General features: G+C 38.7%; 3 protein-coding genes across 6 annotated transcripts; all 3 read right to left on the bottom strand.

The window, feature by feature from the left end:
• Positions 1 to 371: 371 nt before the first annotated feature.
• hyal2b (hyaluronidase 2b) lies at positions 372 to 6,032 on the bottom strand. Of its 3 annotated transcripts, none has more exons than XM_039612767.1 (4): positions 5,645 to 6,032; positions 4,414 to 5,394; positions 2,839 to 2,928; positions 372 to 2,749 (listed from the first exon to the last, which is right to left on the bottom strand). In XM_039612767.1, the coding sequence occupies exons 2-4, from the start codon at positions 5,362 to 5,364 to the stop codon at positions 2,360 to 2,362; spliced, it is 1,431 nt and encodes a 476-aa protein (XP_039468701.1). In that variant the 5' UTR covers positions 5,365 to 5,394; positions 5,645 to 6,032; the 3' UTR covers positions 372 to 2,359. The 3 variants fall into 3 exon arrangements, with proteins under 3 accessions (XP_039468701.1, XP_031587297.1, XP_031587298.1); XM_031731437.2 differs by having other exon boundaries at positions 5,765 to 6,032; XM_031731438.2 differs by having other exon boundaries at positions 5,847 to 6,032.
• Positions 6,033 to 10,463: 4,431 nt separating this feature from the next.
• Positions 10,464 to 13,204, bottom strand: tusc2b (tumor suppressor 2, mitochondrial calcium regulator b). Its single transcript, XM_031731439.2, has 4 exons — positions 13,024 to 13,204; positions 12,145 to 12,389; positions 11,347 to 11,467; positions 10,464 to 11,254 (listed from the first exon to the last, which is right to left on the bottom strand). The coding sequence occupies exons 2-4, from the start codon at positions 12,291 to 12,293 to the stop codon at positions 11,189 to 11,191; spliced, it is 336 nt and encodes a 111-aa protein (XP_031587299.1). The 5' UTR covers positions 12,294 to 12,389; positions 13,024 to 13,204; the 3' UTR covers positions 10,464 to 11,188.
• A 905-nt stretch (positions 13,205 to 14,109) lies between these two features.
• rassf1 (Ras association domain family member 1) lies at positions 14,110 to 20,430 on the bottom strand. 2 transcript variants are annotated; one of them, XM_031731383.2, is made up of 6 exons: positions 20,016 to 20,430; positions 18,305 to 18,429; positions 16,941 to 17,045; positions 15,019 to 15,310; positions 14,818 to 14,933; positions 14,110 to 14,739 (listed from the first exon to the last, which is right to left on the bottom strand). In XM_031731383.2, exons 1-6 carry the CDS (start codon positions 20,305 to 20,307, stop codon positions 14,590 to 14,592), a joined length of 1,080 nt encoding a protein of 359 aa, XP_031587243.1. In that variant the 5' UTR covers positions 20,308 to 20,430; the 3' UTR covers positions 14,110 to 14,589. The 2 variants fall into 2 exon arrangements, with proteins under 2 accessions (XP_031587243.1, XP_039467914.1); XM_039611980.1 differs by lacking the exon at positions 20,016 to 20,430 and adding an exon at positions 18,743 to 18,858.
• Positions 20,431 to 22,344: the final 1,914 nt, after the last annotated feature.

Raw genomic sequence — 22,344 nt, 5'->3', positions numbered from 1 at the left:
ATACTGACTATAATATATTAAGACGATGTTATAAGGTAAAACATCTGAAGTTAAATAAAGTAAAAATAAAACAGGATAAAAACAGAACAGTATCATGACATTAAAAAAAGAAGAAGATGAAACCATAAACCAAAGTCATATCTCTGAAATGTAATTCAAATGTCTACCTGGATACCCCCAAACTCAAGACCATACTTTTAGTACTATTTCACATCAAACTTAACTCTTTAAATCTTTATGACATTTTTTAAAAAATGTAAAAAAAAAAAAAATGTAAAAAGCTCTTTTTTCATATGACTTTGCGCTAAGAATCTCCCTGACAAAGCAGGACATCCTTTCTGGTAAGAGTAAGGAAATAACAGACAAAAAAATCATATATAAAGAAATTTTAATAATGTAATTCTCTAATGCAAAAGATGAATATGAAATGTTTTAAACACAGAACACTTTGATTTTGTTAATTTGCTTTGAAACAATAACCAATACATTTCAGTTACATTATTTATATCTTAATATTGAACATAATTACTGATCACAGAATCACAAAATCTGTGTTAAATAGTTGAAACTGTTCTTTTCGTTCTAGACGAGCTAATCAAGTGTTACTGTGCAAGATCTTTATTGTTGCGCTTTTTGCATACTATCTGAAATAATATGTTAAGAAACATTTGCTGTAAAAGAATATCATGTTTATTTATTTTTTTTAAAAAGTCTTTAAAAATTTTGGATACTTCTTAAAAAAATAAGATGAAAGCTGATGGAGAGAGATATAACAACCATCGAGGCAACCCTTTGATTTTCAGCAAGATTCACAGTGAAACAGAGTATTTCTAATGTGACACATTACACGCAGAAAGCCACTATAACACTGCCATGCACCGACAGTATTCACTCAGTTTCGTCCCTCACGACATGTAATGACACCCAGTCCACCTCTGCATGAAAGTAAAGTGCAGAACTTTAAGACCTATGCAATATAAGTACATATAACATCACAATTCAACACTCGCTGTGCAATTCTGAGACTACCGTGTTTGTGAAAAACCACCTGCTGGCTTCTTTCATAACTCATTTTAGCTACTGAAACTAGTACCTACTGTATAAAACGTGCAACACAGTATCACCGGCAGGATCCTTGACACAATATTTTTTTCAGCTAATATTCAGTTAGGCAGTTGCAAACAATTTCAAAACAATCCTGTACATTTAGCTATGAATGAAGCGAACATATAGCCTATTCCAGTACATCAGAGACAAGCTGAAATCAGCTATAATCAGTTATACTGAACTTTCAGCTGCTCCCTGCTTTCAGGGGTCGCCACAGCCGTTAGCTCCACATGTTTGACTTGGTAGATTTTTTTTTACTGGATGCCCTTCCTGATGAAACCGTAAAGGGATCTGTTTTGTCTTCCCAGGATCAAACTGGGGGGCTATTTGGCTTGTTGGGCAAATGTGTAAACCACAGTCAGTTATAGTGTAAAGTTGTGTTTAAATTGCCAGTGTGATATATTTCCTAATGTTTTATGACCTGTTTTCACAGTTGATGGATACCTTGTAGCATGTATGTATTTGGTCTGCACTGTTCGGTTATAATAAAATTGTTAGCCATGATGGAGTTTATATCAATATAAAGCAAGGACATAAAGACTTTTGTAAACAAAGGCAACTGCAAAAGCGAGCCGGTTGTAGCCCTTTTAAGGCACAATATTGAACTGAAAACGAGCAGGTCCAGCCTTGATGTTTCTATAAGCAAAAAATTACAAAAGAAATTTAAGACTGGCTTGTATTTCATTTATAAGACACTTAAGAGCTCGATATTCATACTATATAATACTATTATAATATAGTGTCTGTTTTGCCGTGAGGCACCAATAACCTGTAAATATATGTGCGTCTGTTCCCTTTTATCCACTTTTTCTACTTTAAGCCATGTGTTGTTGTTCTGATGTTACACCAATCATAAAAAAAAGCTTTCAAAAATAGATATCTTTGGCATCTCTTCACTATGGAGATGGTGAAACATTTACATTAAGGTCCTGTAAAGCTATTCAACATCCATTTATCTGGTGATTACCTTGAGAAAAGACTGATTTTAGATATGATTTTCTACAAGGTAATCTTGGTGGTAGGACAATTTCAGCCCATTGTTTGAAAATTAGAGATCTCATGCTGCAACTTGCTACCCACAGATATTTATGTTCCATTGGTCTGCATGCCAGGAAAAAAACCTGCAGCTTTGGGAGGTCTCAGATTACTTGGTACTGTCAATGCATCAATATAATTTCCATATTTATCCATAAAAGTCTAAACTGTCCACTTCTAGGCTCGCTGAAACAGTAAATAGTTAGTCTTCGTTTCCTCAATGCAGAAGAGTAAGGAGTCCGAGCGGAAGTAAAAGGCAAAGAGGCCAAGTCCCTAATACAGAGGAGGCTCTATTGGGCTCTTTTTCTTTCAAAGTACAGTTATCACCCCTGTACCCACTGTAGCACTGGCACTGGAAGTGCTTGCGGAAAAAAGTCTTCTCAGTTTGGCTGAGCGTTCCTGTAACCTTGAGCTGGCCACTCTGACTAGTTATCTTGTGTATTGAAGGGCTGAGATGCAGATATATATCACTGTCTGCTATTCTGCGAAGACAGCGACCGCTGAAATTACATAGCACACGACTGCAGTGCTCTGCTGCTGTGGACACATTGAGCAGGTACCGGCCCAGCGGTCCCTTAAGATAATCATTTAGGGTTGAGCAGTTGGCCTGGAAGACAAAAAAGAAACGTTAACTTGACTTACCACTAATCACCAAGCAGTTCAGCATCAAAGAAGCATAGAAAATACTGTTCTTACACTGCTGCTTGCATGAGAGGTGTCGCCCCAGAAGATTACACCTGCAGCTCCAAGTGCAACACTCTCACCGATTGTGGAGACCAAATCTGTCTAAAAAAAGAAAAAAAAAGTTGACAGAAACAGTTCAGGACTGGTCAGTGAAATCATACAGTAACCTTTGTTTTAATAGGACAGTCAAATATACACACATTTTATATCCAGTACTAATGTCTAGTTGCCAGTTGAATGAGATTTCCTAACAGCTGTATATGGAAGGTGTAAGTGACTATAAATACTGATTTAATTTTAGAGTAAAACAGTCAAATAAGTTAGATGTAGGAGTCAGTTTCCTACTCTGGCAGAATAAAATGCTTACAATAGTCTACATTTAATACTCTATATCTCTGCACACCTGACCCGTCTTAAAGAATCAAATAGAATCAAATAATGAAACCTGGCTGTTTGTTAGGAAATAACTGTAAGATCTCTCTTTAGGTGTTGTTTGTTTATGGCACAAAATTAAATGGTCTTCCCATCTGAATTTTTCAAGTTACAGGATACAGTAATATGTCCACATATTACTGTAGTTGTACATAGTTGTACATATTACATATTAGTTGCTTTTTCTACAACTGTAGTTAAAAAAGTGATATTTAAAACCTGGAAATCCACTCACCCTCCTGGACTGCTATACATGATTAAAAAAGAATTGGGTAGTGATTTGAACATCACTGAAAAAAACAAATGAATGCTATAGAAAAAAAAAAAAAACCTATGCTTTTATAATTAGGTATTTGGAATTTTTGTCTAGTTTTTCTGTTCTTATTTCTCAGAATGCAGGACATTTGGATAATAACTCCACCAAAACATTAAAATTGAGAACCTGAAGATGTTTGTGCTGAAGGACAAAAACAGTTTTTACCACCAAGCCATATGACACCTCAACCACAACACTTAAACACACACAACACAGTCCACAGGACGCACTCAGAAGCTACCTTGCAGCTTCACAAGTACTCTGTTTAATCTGCACTGGTCACTCCACTTTATTGTTATTGATATTTATATTTAAAAAGTGCAATACTGTAATTTTCTGCTGCTCATTCCTGTGCAATATCCCATCTGCCCCCGTCATATTTCTTTTCAAGATTTTCTTATTTAATCACTAGTGTACATATATTTAGTCATCTTTTCTCTTTTACCACGTCTCTCTAATATTTTGCTCTTTACTATTTTTCTATTTTTTGTTTAATTATTTTATTTTATTATATTTTCTTCTACTGTACCATGCTGCTGAGTGACTGCTGCTCGTCAAACACATTTCATTGCAATGTTGACCCTGTGCTAACTTGCATATGGCAAATAAAACTGAAACTGAAACTGACAACAAATTGGTGTGTCTTCGGCAGAAACTGATGGTATAGTTTTATTTTTTAAAAATATACTTATGTTCATCAGATTGAGGCTAAGGTTGGCTTTGTTTGCTTGTGTGTTGTTGCATAATGTAAATAATAATAATAATAATCTAAATTAAATCACACTTGTATTGATCAAAGTGTAATTGTCTTGGATAAAATGCTGTTCTAGCCAACTAACCTCAGTTAGGAGAGTTGTTTGACTGATATAGGTGGGTCGGGTGTAAACATAAACAGGACGTGCTAATCCATCCCCAACAGATGCCAGGCGCATTGCCTCCTTCACCCTGTTCCGGACAAAAAGGCGTCCTTGGCTTGTTGAGCGCAGCACAGGTTCCATGTATACTGACGGGAAAAGTGCTGTACATTCCATCCACAACCAGCTGAGATTGTTATTGCGGTCCACCTCCACAGGAGGACAGTGGCCTGTGTAGTTTTGCAGACCATTCTTGTAGTCATGGTTGTAACAATCTGGAAACAGGTAGAAGCCCCACAGCTGATTGGGCCTCATATTCTTGGCCAGTTTCAAAGTCTCCTGCATGAATCTTTGAGCCGATAGCTCAAATTCTTGTTCTGCAACTTTCTCCACTTGTTTTGAGGTCCATGTAGGGTTCTTTTTGGCTATCATTGCACAGGATTTATTTCGATAGATAAGTTTAGCATCCCAATTTCTGACCCATATAGGACGCCACTCCTCCCAGTCAATAACAGCCAAACCTTTTGCCCCTGGCACTTTTATGTATTTTTTAAGGCCTTCAGGCATCTTTTTTGAGTGCTCAGTGAGGCTGACAAGTTGTGGAAGGCCTCCATTCACCGCACTGCCATCATGCTTATAGTAGGGATACAACCCAAGACGTTCCTTATAGAAGATTGTAAGGTTTTGCCCCACAAAGCCCTCATTGGGTGTCGCTACAATGTCAAACTGGCTCAAAGATAAGGTTACTCTATGTCGTGGTTCACACTCCTGTGTTGGGGCATTCCAGGCAAGAAGAACTGGCTTCTGGGTATATAATGGCCTTCTTGTCTGCTTTATATCTGCAGAACAAAAGGCTGTCCACGATGTAAACACAGTCAGAAGCAACCAGGGCAGCTGGCCAGTTGTGGTGAAGAAAGGGTGAAATGCAGCCTCCATGGTTACAGCTCACCCTTCACCCCTCTTTGTCTGTGAAAGACAAAGCAGTTTTGTTAAATTCAGCCAAAACCTAAACGAAAAAGTTCAAATCTTAGATAGATAGATATGGAAATCGCTTGCAAGCAAAGCAAGCGATCTCAAGGGCAGATCACGTTTCTGTGAGCTATTAGTACATTATTACCGCTAGTGCTCATTTGTATTTCCTAGTAATACCAAATAAAGTAATACAAAAAAACTTCCTCTATTCCTCAGGAAGTAAATTAAAACTACTTTTACTTACTTTGAAAATAGTTGTGGGAGGATAGCTAAATAGGCTACTGGTAAAAGAAAATGTAATGCTAAAATGTTAAAACATATATATACTAAAAAAAATAAAAAAAAATACATTAACGAACGTTACCTCGCCGCTAGCTCAAAGTTTCATTGAAACGGACTACTGTGCTAAGTTAGCTAACGGGTTTCTTCTTCGTGTCCATTCTAACCTGTTCCGCTGAAGCCGAGGACTTAAGTTTATTCCATTCATGTAATCGTCGGGTAAGTTATTTTCCACTGCCCTGCCATGTGAGGAATAACCTCACTTTTTTCTGGGCATATCGATGACTACTAATTAATCAATTCTCTCAGACCATGGCAGGAGTGGTGAGTTGAGCAACAACAGTTCGCTCCATTTACTTCCTGAGTAGGGGGGGTGTTCAGTTATTGAAAGACGTATTTTATCCACGTTTTCCCGTTTATCTTCCCAACAGTGTTTCTATCATTTTACATTACTTTACAGCATAAAAAATGTCACCATGATCACAGTCTCATGTGGCTTTAATTCGAGGGTAAATGTACATAGCAGTAAAACCTATCCCCCCTCCTCGTGAATTAATATCAAGCCACCCTGTTCTTCGAGTTCTGCCCCGAAGGAAGCTTGGAAGCGAATCTTAGACTAAAATCTAGTGTTTTGCTCCTGATTTAGATCTGATTATCGCCCTAACCTGAATGGATGAACTGCAGCACTTGGCAATGGCATGAAAACGTTATTTTATTTCCTTTTGTTCAAACAAAAGCTAAATAAATGCAAACTAAAACAGATTAACTATACAACTTAACTATACAACTATATCTTCTTTAAAAAAAAAGTCCAGTATCCATGATATAGTGTATTTAAATCGATATGCACTACAGATGATTGATGCATTTTCATCAACTACCTTAAATGAATTGCAGATCACACTAAATTTTGGAAATGGTGACCTCTCGAGTTTATAGGCTTAGTTTGTCACTTTTACAATGAGGTTGATTTGAATTGTTAGGCAGTTTAGAGAGAGCAAAACTCTCATTTGCAGTGGTCCCCTGCATTAAAATATAATTCATAGCATCAGTTATACGTCTCAAGATGTTTTTAACAAGTCTAAAGAGTGCTATGCCACTGCTGTGAATACCTTCAATTTCTTTTTAAAACTGTAATTTTTAAAAGATTAGTAATTATTTGTCTTACCAGCAGTCTTTTCTTTTACTTTATAATCTCCAAATGAAAGTAGATCAATCAAGCTGTCCACTTGTTAAAAATAAATACAGCTCAGTCCTTGTGCTCTGTGCCAAGAGTCTAGAAAGTTCTGCTAAGAGATCTGTCTAACAGAGGATACAAAAACACTTGTTCATTGCTATTTAAATGTCCATGAAACCCCACCTCTTAACCACTAAGTTGCACACGCAAGTGCAAATCCCTCACTTTATATTCTTACCTGGTCCTAATATTAAAGCGTGGTAGTTAATATAGGAAGCTACTTTCATCACTAAAGCACAGTGGTGTGATTTTACTTCTCAAACAGGATTTCTGCCAGAAATACATGAATCAAGTGTAAATTTTACATGGTTAGGCCACATCCACACAAACACATTGGGTTTTACGAAACAATACATAATCCAGTGCGAGGATCCTGATATATGTTGTTAGGATCATGGTAAGTAATATCACAGTAATTTAATACTTACTGTGACACTTGGAGACACACAAACTGCTCGCTTTCAGCTAATTAAATCAGATTACTGTAAGTGGTGGGTTCCTGCTAGGCTGCATCTGACCATAGTTTTCAGTCTCCTCTGTGAGAAACAGGAGTCTGAGACCTCTTTCTCAATCAAAATGTATGCAATCTATATGAGTCCTCCTGAGCTGTCAAGAGGACAGCCTGAGCTTTTTGTTTGCGGTGATTTGACCAACATACAACACTGACTTTCTTCAAAGTGACCGGCATTGCAGCTTACACTTTTTATAGCAACAAGGGAGCTTAACTGATGTCTTTGCAGATATTATCTTTGTGTTGCTAAAAATGTTCTTCTATCTTAAATATGAGATTATTAACATCAACTTAGTACTGAAATAAATCTTTCACTTGGTGTTCTTTGTAGCGGACAGCAGGAGTCCCGTTTTCAACCTACACCCATACTTCAGGAAGCAGAATGCTGAGTGAGACAGAAAGGATTGTACTCAAAATTGTAGAAGGGGAGTCAGATGTATAGGTGTCTGTCAGGAGAGGAGGTGGAGAAGGGCCAGACACTAGAGCAGGAAGGTGAGAGCTCAGAGAAAGACAGCAGCTTTCGAGGAGCCTGAGCAGGAACAAAGTGACAGCACCCACATGCATCCATTATCCATTATGAATACAAATAAACATGTAGTCTAGAGCTCTAAGATTTTTTTAGCATTGCAATATGTAGAAGTGGAAATTAGAGCCTTTTTATTTGAACACACACACACAGAGACACATATGCATAAATTCAGAGTTTAAAATCAGCTAAAACTTTAATTTCTTAAACTATTTATTCTGTTGATTTGTTTAATTAATATTAGCTATGTGTCCAGTAAACTCTACCTCTCCTTTCTTTATCAGTCAGAAGACTAAAGATAAAACTGTAATTTTTGAAATAATATGTTTGTTTATGTATTTGTTAGGAAACACATTAGCACCGTTCTAAAGCACAGCTAGTCTTAAATACATTTAATGGTCAGTAGGATTTTTGCTGTATTTAAAGTTGATGTATTTAGAAGTATAAAATAATGTAAAAGTTTGTTTTTTTGTTAAAGCTTTTGAGTTTTACTTTACACTTTACAGAGTTTCTGGTCCCTGTTTTGTTCTTATTATTTTGCTGGTATTGTTTCTCCTTCTCATCACTGGGCTTGTTCCTTCTGTCTTCCACTCTGTCTGTGTCATGTTTAAGTCTTCTTGTCTCGTAGCATTTATTACTTTCACTTGTCTTTTTTTTTTTGCCTCTTTTGTGATATGTCACTCATCAGTCCGCAGCATATAAAAATAGCCCTGTCCTCCTTTTTTGCCCTTGTCAGACTGTTTCCCGTTGCATTCGGGGCCTCTTGAAAAGAGGGCCTCTTCCCATCTTGAAAAGAACATTGTTGAATAACTGTTTTTCTTTTTCTTCCTTTAAACACAAAATGTATTATTCCAAAAGAGCATTTTTTAACGTGTCCACCATAAAACTTTATAAGTCCAAGTAAGATGCAACACTTTGCCGCTTGTGACCTCTGATTATTTTGTGTGAGGTTTTCAGCAATAACAAATGAAATGTAAACTAGACTGAGGTGCACGTTTTCCACTTAATCAGAATCCACCCAGTTATTTTCCACAATATGAGTTATTGACTCTTTCCTTTGAAAAGAGTTTCTATAGAAAAACTCATCAACATGCTTATAACAACAATGCACATATTTCCATTCTTGACCTTTATGACCAAATTGTGCTATTACTTTGTGACTAACTGCTATTACTTACACCTTAAGAAAAGGCTGTCGGATATATCTGTTAGAAGGTGGAATAATTTAAATACTCCTTTAAAAGGATAAAAGAATATATTGACATTACTGCATGGCTTAAAATGTCATGCGACCTGTCAGCAAAACCAGAGGATAGGTGGTTTGCTGAGTCAGTTTCATTAATCCTGAGACTGCAATTCACCTCGTGGCCTTTTATATTTGTTCAGCTGTGAAAACGAACAACAAAAAAGTAATAACATGGCATGTCTCCCCCAGACTGAAAACAGTACTTACCCACAGAAGGGGCAGGGGGAAAGCCCAAAGACTGCTGTAGAGACAAATTACTTCATAAAAGCAATAAAGTGTAGTGGATTTTGGCACTTAACTCTTTATCCTCTAAGAAGAGTAATATTAGACAGCTTTGTCGAAAAACCCTTTCCCATGGTGACTGCATTGATAGCCTTTACTTCTGTCTTAACTTCATCCATAACTCATTAGCAGATGCTCTTATACACACTTTACTCCCAAGTGATGGTCTGCGATTGCAATTTCCTCTACAAGTGGCTAATTTTGTTGCAGGTGGAGGTCAAGAGCGACATTTCAAATACACATCCACCTTCAGCTCATTCCAGTGTTTAAAAACTGTAAAAAGACTCAACTGCCTGTTATACGAAGGATTATTTGGCAAATAGTTTCTATGAGCTTTGTTATATAAAAGTTCATCTTTCTTTAAATAATTGAGTCTTTACTGAAGCCAAATTCAAACAGGATAGCAAAGTCTTGGCAAGTCAAACTATTGAAAACTTAAAAGTACTCCAATCCAATCCTCGAAACTTGAAATATTTTAAAACCTTTAATAACATAATTTAATGTGATTACTTGTATTAAAACTCATGAAAAATGCAGTGTCCATCAGGGCCAGACTGATGGCTTTATAGTCATGACTCCACATTCCCAGAAGGCACCTGAATAGTTTCCAAGATCAGTTGATGCCATTCCCATGCAGGTCTAAATTCCAAGAGCTAACCACATTAGAAATGTCAGGTGTGGTTACCATATATGGCAGGGACCTCCTCCCCTTGCTAGAAGATCTTCATTTCACACCATGACCTCTGTGTAATTAAACTGTAGTTATCTATCCATCACCATTAATATAGAAACCCTGACAACTGTCTAGGGCCAAAAAAAGCACAAAAAAAAAAAAAAGATTAACACGGGTGTCCATGTTAATCCTCGTTTGTCTTCACTGCTCTTACTGATTTTTACTGGAACATTTCATAATGAACTACGATTATGTGAAGTTACGGTACATTGAAATGTTCATCTGTAAAGTGTGGATACAGAAAAGGAATGTGATTTAATTCAGCATTTTATTTTGTAATTAAAAAACAGTTATAATAAATTAAAAGTTAAACATTGTATGTCAAACCAGCAAAGAAAACAACAGGATCTGTCATTAGACTCACTGCCGCAGTGCACATCTTGTGGCTCTGAGGTCACTGAAGCCAGTCCTTCCAACATTAAACTGTGACATTAAGGGTTTGTGAGCCACTGATTGTCAACTAATTGGGCTGTCCCATAAGCAGATCCTGTTCCATGCATAATGAAGCGAGTCATAATGTCAAAAAACTTAAATGTGCACTGGCAACTTTTCATCTCTTGCTCAGACCCCTTTGGAAGGAAGAACATTAAATTCTCCTTCAACTCTTTGAGTTTTATGAATCACACCAGAAGACAATCTACTGCAAAATATTCAGGCCTCAGTCATGTGTCATCGAAAATCTGCACACAGTCACACTTACATGCACACAAACCAAGATCTGTAAACTGATTTTCCCCAGCTTGGCACCATTCTAGATCCCCACTGGTGACCTATTCTGTGTCTTAACTGGACACAAACCAAAAACAGATCACATGCAGAGGCTCAGCACACAATGCATCAGCCTGTCCACATAAGGGCATCAAATATATCAAGAGATCATGTTATTTTGAAAGGTGGTTTGGGCTTCCATCTGCAGTGGAAACCGAAGGACGGAGTTGACACAGTGGCTAGTCCGAGACGCTCCTCAGACATTGTCAGGCTTCACAGATGACAACTGGGAAATCTACATGGATGCACGGATGGTCCAGCTTTATAATTCCCTGTGAGGACACAAGAAAATAAGATGATATGAATGCTACAGAGATCTGGTGTTAGTGTGTAAAGTCTGGCTTTAAAATTTTAATTTCCTCACCTGAGGTGTGAGGTTTTTCTGAATCTTCTTCAGCTTCGCTTTTTTACGGCCGTTTCTTGTCACAATCGTCTCTTCGTAGAACTCATGGGCCAAGTCACCGTCTTCATCAAAGAACAATGAGCTGGAGCAAAGACACAAAATTACTTGCACACAGTAATTATTTTTAATACATGCAGCTAGCTTGCTTCTTGCGCACGTATTGTGAAAATATTTCTGGTGGACATACTCTATTTTGTGTATCACAAAGAACACTACATTCACACAAGTGTGGTTTTAAGATGTAAAACCACACCTGTGGTAGTTAAAGCCACTACAGGTCTGTTACAGTCTGCTTGTGTCCAGTCTAAATACAGTGTGGAGAATAAAAATAGTGGTCACATTAGCAGGGAGAACAACGTCAGCTGATCTGGTGTGATTCGCTGGGTAAACACCATAAATCTTAGGACTTTATCTTTTTCCCTCTCAATAATGTTGGCCAAACGTGAATGTGTAACTCTGTTTTCACCGAAAACATTTTTACAAAGAACATTTTCAACCATTCTTTACATTTTTCCCCCTCCGAAAGAGCACATTGTATCACGTTGCTGTTAAACATTTTCAAAATCTTTGCAAAAACATCACACACATACATGGCCCAGTTTAAATAAGGCTGGGACAACATGCATGAAACAGTCATTTTAGAGCACTGCTTTTGAGTTGGAATCTGTCTACTCAAAACCCCACAGACTGCTAATTAAAAACGACACAAGTCAACAATAATGTCATAAATGTCTTGGTGTATGACGAGACTACGTTTACCTTCTTCTTGTAAAGACAAAAGGAGTGGCACCCGGGAAACTTCGGACTCTCGCCAGTGACTGCTCATTTCCATCTTTGGTTGGATCGTCTGAACTACCTGAGCCAGAAAAAGGCCAAAATCCTTTGGATTTGGAGCCGCTACCTCCCATCTTCAGCTGCAGCACATTATTTTCTCGGGTCCCGAGGCTGCCAGTGGTGCTACAGTGTTACTGTACAAGATGAAATGTGCCTTCAGGGTGTGACACCTGTGAAAGTGGCAAATAAAGGGTAGCTTTAGCTGCTTTCAGGGAAAACATAATGGCACTTATTTATGTAGTTAGTTTTTTTTTTTTTTTTTTTTTTTTTTTTTACAAAAGGCTGCTTTAAGAAAGGCCGAGACCCGACTTTTCTTTAAACCAGACAAGCCCGGACTGAGTTCAGGTGTGATCATTTTCAGCTGTAGGCCAGCAGCATGACAGTGCTAGAATAATACAGCAGCCAAAAATCACGCACGCAGTCACGCTTCGGTGTCACGAATTACAAGTGGTTAGATATGGAATTTAAATCAAACACAACAACATGAAAATCTGCTTCTAGCTGTCTAGTAGAAGACTCGGTAACATTTTGAAGCCATAGCAGTTAGCTAGCAAGCCTTTCCCGACACCAAGATCAGTTTGTCACCACAGTGCTGAGAAACTGATCCCGGCTGCACTAATTGTAGCTGCTTTTATGCCACTTTATGTACCGTCTGCTAACATCACCATTAGCTTTATTACTAGCATTAGCCAGGTCAACATGTTCCTAAACAAAATAACGTTTACTGACGTCGCCAGGGACTAGCATGAACTGATTTAACAGTTCATGCTGTTCCTCGTCGCTTTAGCTTAGCGGAACACATACCTAAATTGCGCAGCAGTATGCTCGTAGGTAAGAAATTCTCTTTGATGAATTTATGTTACTGGCTCGCTAATTCTGTACAAGCACAGACCTCATAACACACAAAGCTACGCTAGTTGTTTATGCTATCTGACGGCCCACGTTCTTCTTCTGTCTTTTCCCTCTGAAGGTTGGTGCAGAGACGCTGTGGTGAGCTATCGCCATCACGTGGACAGGAATATGAAACCGAAAAGAAAACGTGGTCTCTACATTTTCTTCTCTTTTCTGTACTAGTGACTTGTACATTTTGATCTCATGCGGGCCATGTTGATAACACCACACAGTTGCTCCTGGTTTGTCAGCTGCTCATCCATGATTTCAATATCCAGTTTCACCACATGCCAAAGGTCCAGTGTTGTAATGTTCAAGAAAGCAGTTTCAGATGTTTCGAGCTTTGTGATATGGTGTGTTATGGATGTGACTGAGAGGGAGGCAGGTGTAACAATGAAGATGCAAGAAGTAGAGGCAGCAATGGTGACCCACAGTGAACAGCTCACTGTGAGAAGTGGGGCATATCTGAACACCAGTGGGTTGCAGATATCCAAAGCTGCTAAGGGATGCCAACAGAAACCTTCACATGGACAAAACTGCTATGGGCCCCACATGGGCAGGTCTACATGAGCCCATATGGGTTTTCTGTAGGCAAGCACATTGTGGGCTATCCACAGAAAACCTATTTAGGGGGCTCCAAAGGATAAAACTGCTGCGATCCCTGTGTGGACACACCCAATTGGGCCCACATGCAATGAGGAGTGGGTTTGCCCTGTCCACACAGCCCCAAGCCTACCCACTGTGGGCCCACATGGGTGTGTTTGTTGTGTAGAAGACTGATCTCAGCCACATTCAAAAGACTTTGTCAAAAGCCCTCCTAGAAGAATCAAGGCTGATATATCAGCATATTAATACCTATATTTGAATGAGATGTTCTACAATCACGTGTACATGTGTACACTACTTTGGTCCCCCATGACTCCACATTCTAGTCAGGCACGCTGGGCACTAGTCGGGCACGCTGTTAGAAATAATCAAAAGTTTCATATTAAACAGCCATTTTTCACACTTTATTAGATCATCTGAATATCCACACATTTCAGCTTACCCAACTCATTTTCACAGGTTGATTAAAGTGCCACAATTTTAAAAACCATCATAGCAACATGAGGAAAACTGAGTATAAGATGATAAACCAGATAAACTAAGAAAAATTTAACATGTCACTTTAAATAATCTAATCAAGCAGCATGATGTTTAAAGACAGAAGTGTGATCAGTTAGTCCAAAACAACTTCATATGTTTTGAGTCAGTCCAGTTCATAGCTGTACTAGATCAAAATCACCCTGAACTGAACCTTTAAGTAATTCACATTAAATATTACAGCAAACTCCCTGCTTTATTACCAATCTCTAATCCATACAACATCATCACCTGAGCTATTTCATTCCCCTTTACCATGACATAAAATTTCTTATTGACACTTTTCATGGAAGAATGTCTTCTAATTATTCCAGTGTGAAGCTGAGTGTCTCGGTGTCAACCCGGTGTAGTCATCCGGGCCATGGCTTGATTCATCATGTCTCTAGCAAGAGCATAGCGCTTCACGATCTCTCTTACGTGTGCTTCTTCCTCCCGCTGGAGGATTCGCAGGAAGTTGCACAACTCAGGAAAGCTAAATGCATGCCACTGTGAAAGAGAGCAATTCACCGTATAAGCACCATATATTGACAAGTTTATCTTTCTCAGAACAGAATGGAAACTTACATTTACATCCCCTGTCTCGTTCTCTTTCAGAACCAGGCTTAAGACTGTTTCACTGGGGCCAGCGCATAAGCGCAGGTACAGAGGACGCTCATCATCAGACAGTTTACGCATGTACACTAGAGGAAAGAGAAGCAGAATTTCAGAATTCAACAACCGGTTCTGTTTTAGTTTGTAAAAACAACGCAATATTAGGGATCCTACCTTGACCTTGTCTCTCTGTGCGTTCAAACAAGGCAAACTTTGCCGGGTTGTCCACAACGGTGAACTTATTGAGCAGTGCTTCGATGACTTCTCGTACCCGTGTTTCAGAGCTTATATGTAGGTGCTTTGCAGCATCTTTGGGGAGGTAGAATGATGTCCGCCGTTTCATCCGTCTTCCCTGATAATCATCTTCCTGCATCAAGCTCAAACTCTGACGAGGAGGAGGGAGGGAAATGGGACGAACTAACTGAAAGTGGACCTTGATGAAACCAGTGTAGGACCCATCTTTATTCTGAAGGGTGGACAGATTTATAGCATATAAATGGGAATTAAAATGTTTAATACATTATCAACAAATGTTATGAACAGAAATATGTATGTATTCACACATCTATATAACTATGCTGAGATGTAGTTGTAGTCAGACATTTATGACTAACAAAAAAAACAAGTATTGTGTGCGCAGGTTTAAATTTAATTTGGTTTTTCTCTAATCCACACATGGTTACATATATACATACACCCCACAAATAATATTTGGTTAAACATCCTTTTGCAAGTTGCACCTCGACCTGTTGCTTTTGGTAGCCATCAACAAGCTTCTGACATAATTCTAGCTGGGTATTCAACTACTCTTCTTGGCAGAACTGGTAGAGTTCATTTAAATTGATTAGTTTCCTGGCATGGCACTTTTAATGGTAGATCACACATTTTTAGCATGGTTGAGGTTGGGGCTTTGGGAAGGCCATTCCAGAAGCTTAACGTTAGCCTGCTTTTTCTTTGCTCCATTTCAAAACTAGGTTTGATGTTTGTTTGGGATCATTTTCCTGTTGGACGATCCGATTGTATCCTAGTTTAAATTGTCTAGCTGTTGATTTGAGGCGAAGTTGAGGAATTTGGCGATAGTGCTGCTTATTCATCATTCCATCCACTTTGTGCAATGTACCAGTACCACTGGCAGCAAAACAGCCCAAGAGCACGATGCTACCACGACCATGCTTGACAGCTGGTATGGTGTTCTTAGGTTTGAAAGGCTCAGCTTTACTCCTCCAAGCACACGTCTTGTCATTGTGGCTGAATAGCTCAGTCTTTTCTTGGCTGACAATGAAACTGGTGCACATGGGCAGCTGCAAATTTCAGTTGAGCTAGAAGGTGTCGATTTTGGAGCAGGGGCCTCTTTCTTGGTTAGAACCCCTTCAGTCCATGGGAGTGTCAAACTGTCTTCATTGCGGACAGTGATGCTGAGCCTTGTTGGTAGTTCCTAGGTTCTTCATGAACATTCATACCAATTTTCTCTTATCAAGACCTTGGAAAAGTGGTGACACATCTGAACAACTTGTACATTTGTACAACTTGAACCTATGATCTTGGAATCTGTTTCGAAATGGCTCCAATGACACTAACTTGTGTAACTCTAGGATTGTCTTTCTTGGATCTTCACTGATTTCCTTGGTCTTTTCCATTGTTCTGACTATTGGTCAATCCAATGAGTGCTTATAAAACAAATTCTTTTTATGCTTTCTGTTTTTTATACCCATTGTAGTCAATCGTGATTACTAATGAGAAGTTTTTAATCGTAGGTGTTTCTATATATTACAGTTTGTATGTATACTTTTAACCTTGTGTGGATCAGAGAAAATCTAAGGAGCTTGGAAAGAAAGAGACCGGCAACAAAGCAAGTCCAGACACTTTTCTTTCCAAGCTCCTTAGACTAGGATGACCTGGATGACTGAGAACCTTCACAGACATATGGCAACAAAGAGGTTTCTTCAGTTCTGAAGAATCCTTCAGAACTGATGATTGTTTACATACAATCATAATGATTGTATGCAAACTTCTGACCACAACTCTATGTATTTATATCAAAATGCACATTTTTTGCTTAAGTGAATCTCAATGAAAATGTTTTTTCAGTTCCTCACATCCACCATGTAGAGATTGTTGCTGATCTGAGCATTGTATTCCTTCACCTTCTGTTGAATCTCACTAACACTTAACTCCTGTTTACCCAACTCGATCTGTTCATCCTGAAAAGAAAATGGAAAGAACAACAATTAAGCCCCATTACAGTGAGCAGAAAGCTTGCCTTCACAACTAGGCTTTAAAAAGGGAAGGTGACATAAAACAAATGTATGGAAATAAAAGTCAGCTCAATACAAGCTCTTTTTATGTAGCCAGAAAAACAATAAAGAAATATTTACTTAACACAGTTGACCAAAAAAAATTAGCCTGATAACCTATGCCACAGCCTCACCAGTACATTACTGTGAAAGAAAGATGAACACACAGTGAAATGCAGGTTCATCTCCCAGCTGCAGGTGTCCTGAGTGAAGGATGAGTCACTTGCTGCATTTCCCCAACTCATTTCAAAGGCTCAGAGTGATTTCTGATTACTGTTATAATTATTTTTGGAGGTGCCCGTCACTCAGTGCTATTCTAGCATCACCATTACCATTTGCTCCTCTCTGACAGTAAAAACACCAAAATGACATCTGGAGGGGGAAACCTATTCCCAGTGGGATCTGTTTACATTATTTTAAGTGACAATTTCCCCCTCATGTCATTGTTCATCTATACTTCAGAGGATTTTAGTGGAGAAAACAGTGTCAAGTAGAGCATGAAAATCTAAACCCCGGCATTATTTTATTGTTTTCTATGTTTATGTTTCAATATTTGTAAATGCACTTATAACAACCACACCAATGGCTTTATTTTTGTTGAATTCAATACTTTGCTGCAACTTTCCCGGGAGCCTAACACATCCAAACATGCAGGCATTTAGAACTTCAAAAGCCTTGTAAATGCACTTTCATCCTTCTACAACAGGGCCCCTAAATTGTTCTGATTGTTTTCCCAGTAAAAGGTGTACTGAAAAAAGGATATTATTATTAGTTATAAAGTTACTATTTACAAAATATAATAAAGGATCTGACTGTGTCTGGTTGGTGCACAATCATAAATGAGAGCAGGCAGCCAAAAGAAGTGAACTGAGAAGAAAAATTCCAAAATAATCTCAAATCTATACTCCCCAGTATTTCTGTGGGGAACCAGAGACGAGAGTAGTGGGCAGCGTCCTTCCATTTGACCTACCCACCTACTCCATATAAATGTAGGAAGAGTTAAGTGCACTTTATTTTTGTGCAAAAAAAAAAAAAAAAAAATCCTAGTTGTACAAATAAATAACAAGCTACTGAAATTTTTCTGTAGCTATGAAAATAGAAAAATACAGATGAAAACTGCTGTCTACACAAATACACTGCTATTATGGTGTTCTTGTTTTTCTTACCACATTTGTGTCTGTCTCGATGCAGTCATCAGATAAAGCTGCATGCTCTGCTAACAAACTTCCATGTGTCATGCAGTCTAGCTGGATGGACGGTCGGCACCGGTAGTGACAAGTGTAGCTGCAGTCTATGAGAGTGAGACGAAAAGAGAGAGATAAATCACTGAAGGGTGATATATGTCAAGACTTGCAGTGTAGCTTCTTCTCATGTTGTTTCTAGTCCTTATTGTTTTCCCTTCCTAAAAACCTGGCTGTGTCGAATCGCTTTATAGCGCACTCCTGCATGCAGCAGGGAGGCAAAAGGAAAAGACGCTCCCCGGCTCTACATGTAGCACACAGGGAGTCAAAATGTGATGCTTTCCAGAGCTTCCTTCAGATAAGGAAAAAATGTGTGATAAAATTCCTCATGAATGGAAAAACTAACATATGAATCCTACATACTATAAATCGTGTGATGCAGAAAGTGAAGAATACATCACGTCCTCAGTTTGAACCTCATGAATGGCTGGAGGCTTCCTGTGTAGCCATTTTCTCCCTGTGCCTGCATGAGTTTCCTCCTTGTGCTTTGGCTTCCTCCCACAGTCCAAAAACATGGATGATAAGGCCACTGATGATTCTAAATTGGCCATATGTGTGGATATGGGTTGTCTGTTTCTTGTGTTTGCCCTCTGATGTGCTCGCTTTAATTTCACAATATTTTTAGTTATTTATTTAAAATTTGCTTTATCTCAATTTCAGCGCCTTCTTAAAAGCATAATGATTAAATCTTTCCACTAGTTAATGTAATAAACCTAAACTACTGACTATATACTACATAATTAATCAAAGAATAATGCTGTTCAAATACTTCCACAAAAAGAACAAAATTAATTTGTGATTCTGTCGTTCGACTCTCTACTTCTCATCTCCCCGGCAGATGGGGCGATGGGAAGTTTACTTGTTCATTAGGAAGATTTGAATCTTTAAAAACAAATATCTAATATATAACTTTTATATACACTGACTTATTATATAAAATTATCAACCACTTGTTCACAAAAATATCTAATCAGCCAATCGAGATGACCTGTTAAAGTTCACAAAAGAACAGCAGAATGAAAGCAGAAGAAAGGTGATTTAAGTGACCTTGAATGTGGTGTGGTTGTTGGTGCCAGATGGGCTGGTTTGAATCTTTCAGGCATCTTTCAGTGGAGGACAGGAGGTCACTGAACAAGCTGCTCTCCATCATAGACAGAACATCTCACCTGCTCCACTCCACACCTCAGAGGCAGCAGAGCTCCTTCCACCTCAGACTGAATCAACTCTGCTGCCATAAAGAAGGCTTCAGGAGACCATTCCCAATGTTCTCTATAAAATATCTATCTAGCTATCTATCTATCTATCTATCTATCTATCTATCTATCTATCTATCTATCTATCTATCTATCTATCTATCTATCTATCTATCTATCTATCTATCTATCTATGTTTTTTTGAACATGACAGTGAGTTCACTGCACTTTGAAGGCCTCCACAGTCACCAGATCTCAACCTAGGCTGTCAGCTAGAGCTTTGTTTAGGGGATGATGGAGGCCTGTGATGTGAAAGAATAAGATCTGCATTATCAGGATTTACTTGTTTGTTTTGTTTGTTTCATGGGAACTGTTGACAGTGAGAGAAATAGAGATTATAACCAGGATTATCCTGTAAACAAATCTTTTGTGGAAGTACTTACTGGTGCAGCGTAAACTCTGCTTATAAAGCCCCCAGATGAATTCACCACACAGGTCACACCAGGTGAGATGTGCATGACTGTAGGGCTGGAAATCATGACCCACACCAGTCTCTCCTGTGTGATGACCAGGGGCCTCAATGCTGACGTTGTCTCCAACCAGACGGACGACACAGTAGTGGCTGGGATGACCCAGGTTTCCAGTCGACGGGGCTACGTGGATAGCTGGAGCGGCCAGCTCGATGGGATCATTTACACTGAGATCCTGCAGCTCTATCAGCTCACATTTAGACATCCTGACCTCGATGCAGAGACGCAGACGCCAATATGTCAGCCAAGCACTTGCTGTCCATGAGCTATTGTGGGTGCACGTTGCCTTTCAAGATGAAAATATATGCAACTTTGCATGCTTTGCAAATTTATAGCGTGTGAGGCAAAAAAAAAAAAAAAAAAAAAAAAAAAAGCACTGGAACAAGATTTGATTGAATCCACTGTGATAACAGCCCCTAAGTCCCCAGGAGCTGCAAGACAGGTAAAACAAAAATGTTAATGGGTATGTTTAACATAAACATGCGTTCAGCATTTGCACTGTATGGGTTTTACAAATAAAAAAAATAAACCAAAAGATTAGTCTTTGTTATCTGATGCCAGGATACGATTATATTAAAATGTGGGACAAGACGACAAGTATAATCCTGTACAATCCTGGGACAACTCGTGTTGTTTTTCTGTAGGACTGTGAGGCCAAACTGCATATTTGAGACAAAACATTGACACTAAAAGTGGGAAAATAGCAATCGTTGCATGCAGAGCTATGTCAGAAACAACTCGCAGCTTCAGTAACAACCACATGGCTCATACTTTTTGTTGATAATTGTCACTTTACTTTGAAGAACTTGAATCCATCATTCAGCTGAGGCAGACAGCATGTGCACACTGCTTGCCAGTGTTGATCTCTGAGCTGCAGAAACTGATAATCCACGTTCCTCTGTTATAAAGTCAAATGCCACTAGGAAGAATAAGTATACATGTTCACAGGTTCATTTGGATCTCCTTAAATTAGTGTCCTTGTGGAGCTGCTTTGTGCCGTGAATATGAATACCCGGGAGTCTGTCTGCCAAGTGGGTCACCACACGGTGCAATTATTCACACAGGGCAACAAGAGCCCATTGTAACCATCCATAAGCATCCATGCAATTTATTTATTTTTGGGGGGTCTTATCGGTTTGTTTACCAGTCGAAGTCATGTATGCTTTAGTCTTCACGACATCTTATTGTTTCACTGGTCATCTGTTTTGCTTAATGCAGCTCTGCGTGTAACGGAGTTAATCCCGCAGTCTGAACGGGACAACAAACTCAAGTTGACAGTCACACCCGAGCAAAAATTCGTATTTTCTGACAGACAAAGTGTTGAAGATGACCTTACCTCGCTTACTTTATCACCCACACTCATTCTACAGGGAATCTGAAGAGCGTTCGCAGCTTCTCGTTGAATTAACAGCGACCCGTCCCTCGTCCGACGCACGCACTTCTGTTTGCGCATGCACATTGTGGGTGTGGGATTACCGTCTAATCCCATATGAGTATTAAGCTACACTGAGAGGAATCCCCTCTGTTCTCATCAGACACTCGACTGTTAGATGGAAGTGTAAATAAGTGTAAGTGGGAGCTGTTCTTGATGATATTGATGATAGCTTTTGTAGGATGTTAAAATAAATAAAAGATCGTAAATTAAATATAAACGGCTACTAAATAAGTTTATTATTATTTTTCATCTCTGCGTTGTTGCTGAATGACGCATTTCACTGGGGAAATTCCTTTGACAACAAAGCCCAGTATTTAATAAATGTTGCTGTATCAGAAAGAGTGGCGATCATTAAAAAAATAATAATTTAACTGTTTAATTCTGAATGACAAAATTAATTCTTAATGATAATGTTTTAGTTCATAATAAAACAGTAAATATGCTCAAACGGTAGATATACTTGTTTGAACAGAATGATTCATGTTTGATTTGGGGACACTTGAATAGGCAAATCAGTCAGAGAGAAAAAACCTTCCAGGCTCCAATATGGCAGATTCTCCCAGGCCAGACACGCATGTTAGAATACCATAACATGATTTATTCATGTCCCACACGCTTACTCTCTGCTTATCACAAGGGGGAGTAAGGCACATCTGAAGCTACAACAGGGCGTGAGATAATTTCTCTACAGTCAGTAACGACTAAAAACCAGCCAAACAGAAAACAGCGTTTTCACAGTTAAAGGTCCTCAGCTCTGGAACATCAGAACAGATGAAAAAAGGAAGGGAATTTATGGGTTAATGAAGA

Source organism: Oreochromis aureus, linkage group 5, assembly GCF_013358895.1.
Source record: "Oreochromis aureus strain Israel breed Guangdong linkage group 5, ZZ_aureus, whole genome shotgun sequence".
NCBI classification, from domain to species: domain Eukaryota; kingdom Metazoa; phylum Chordata; class Actinopteri; order Cichliformes; family Cichlidae; genus Oreochromis; species Oreochromis aureus.
Note: the sequence above shows the minus strand (reverse complement) of the source record. Positions and strands in the feature narration are given on the sequence as shown.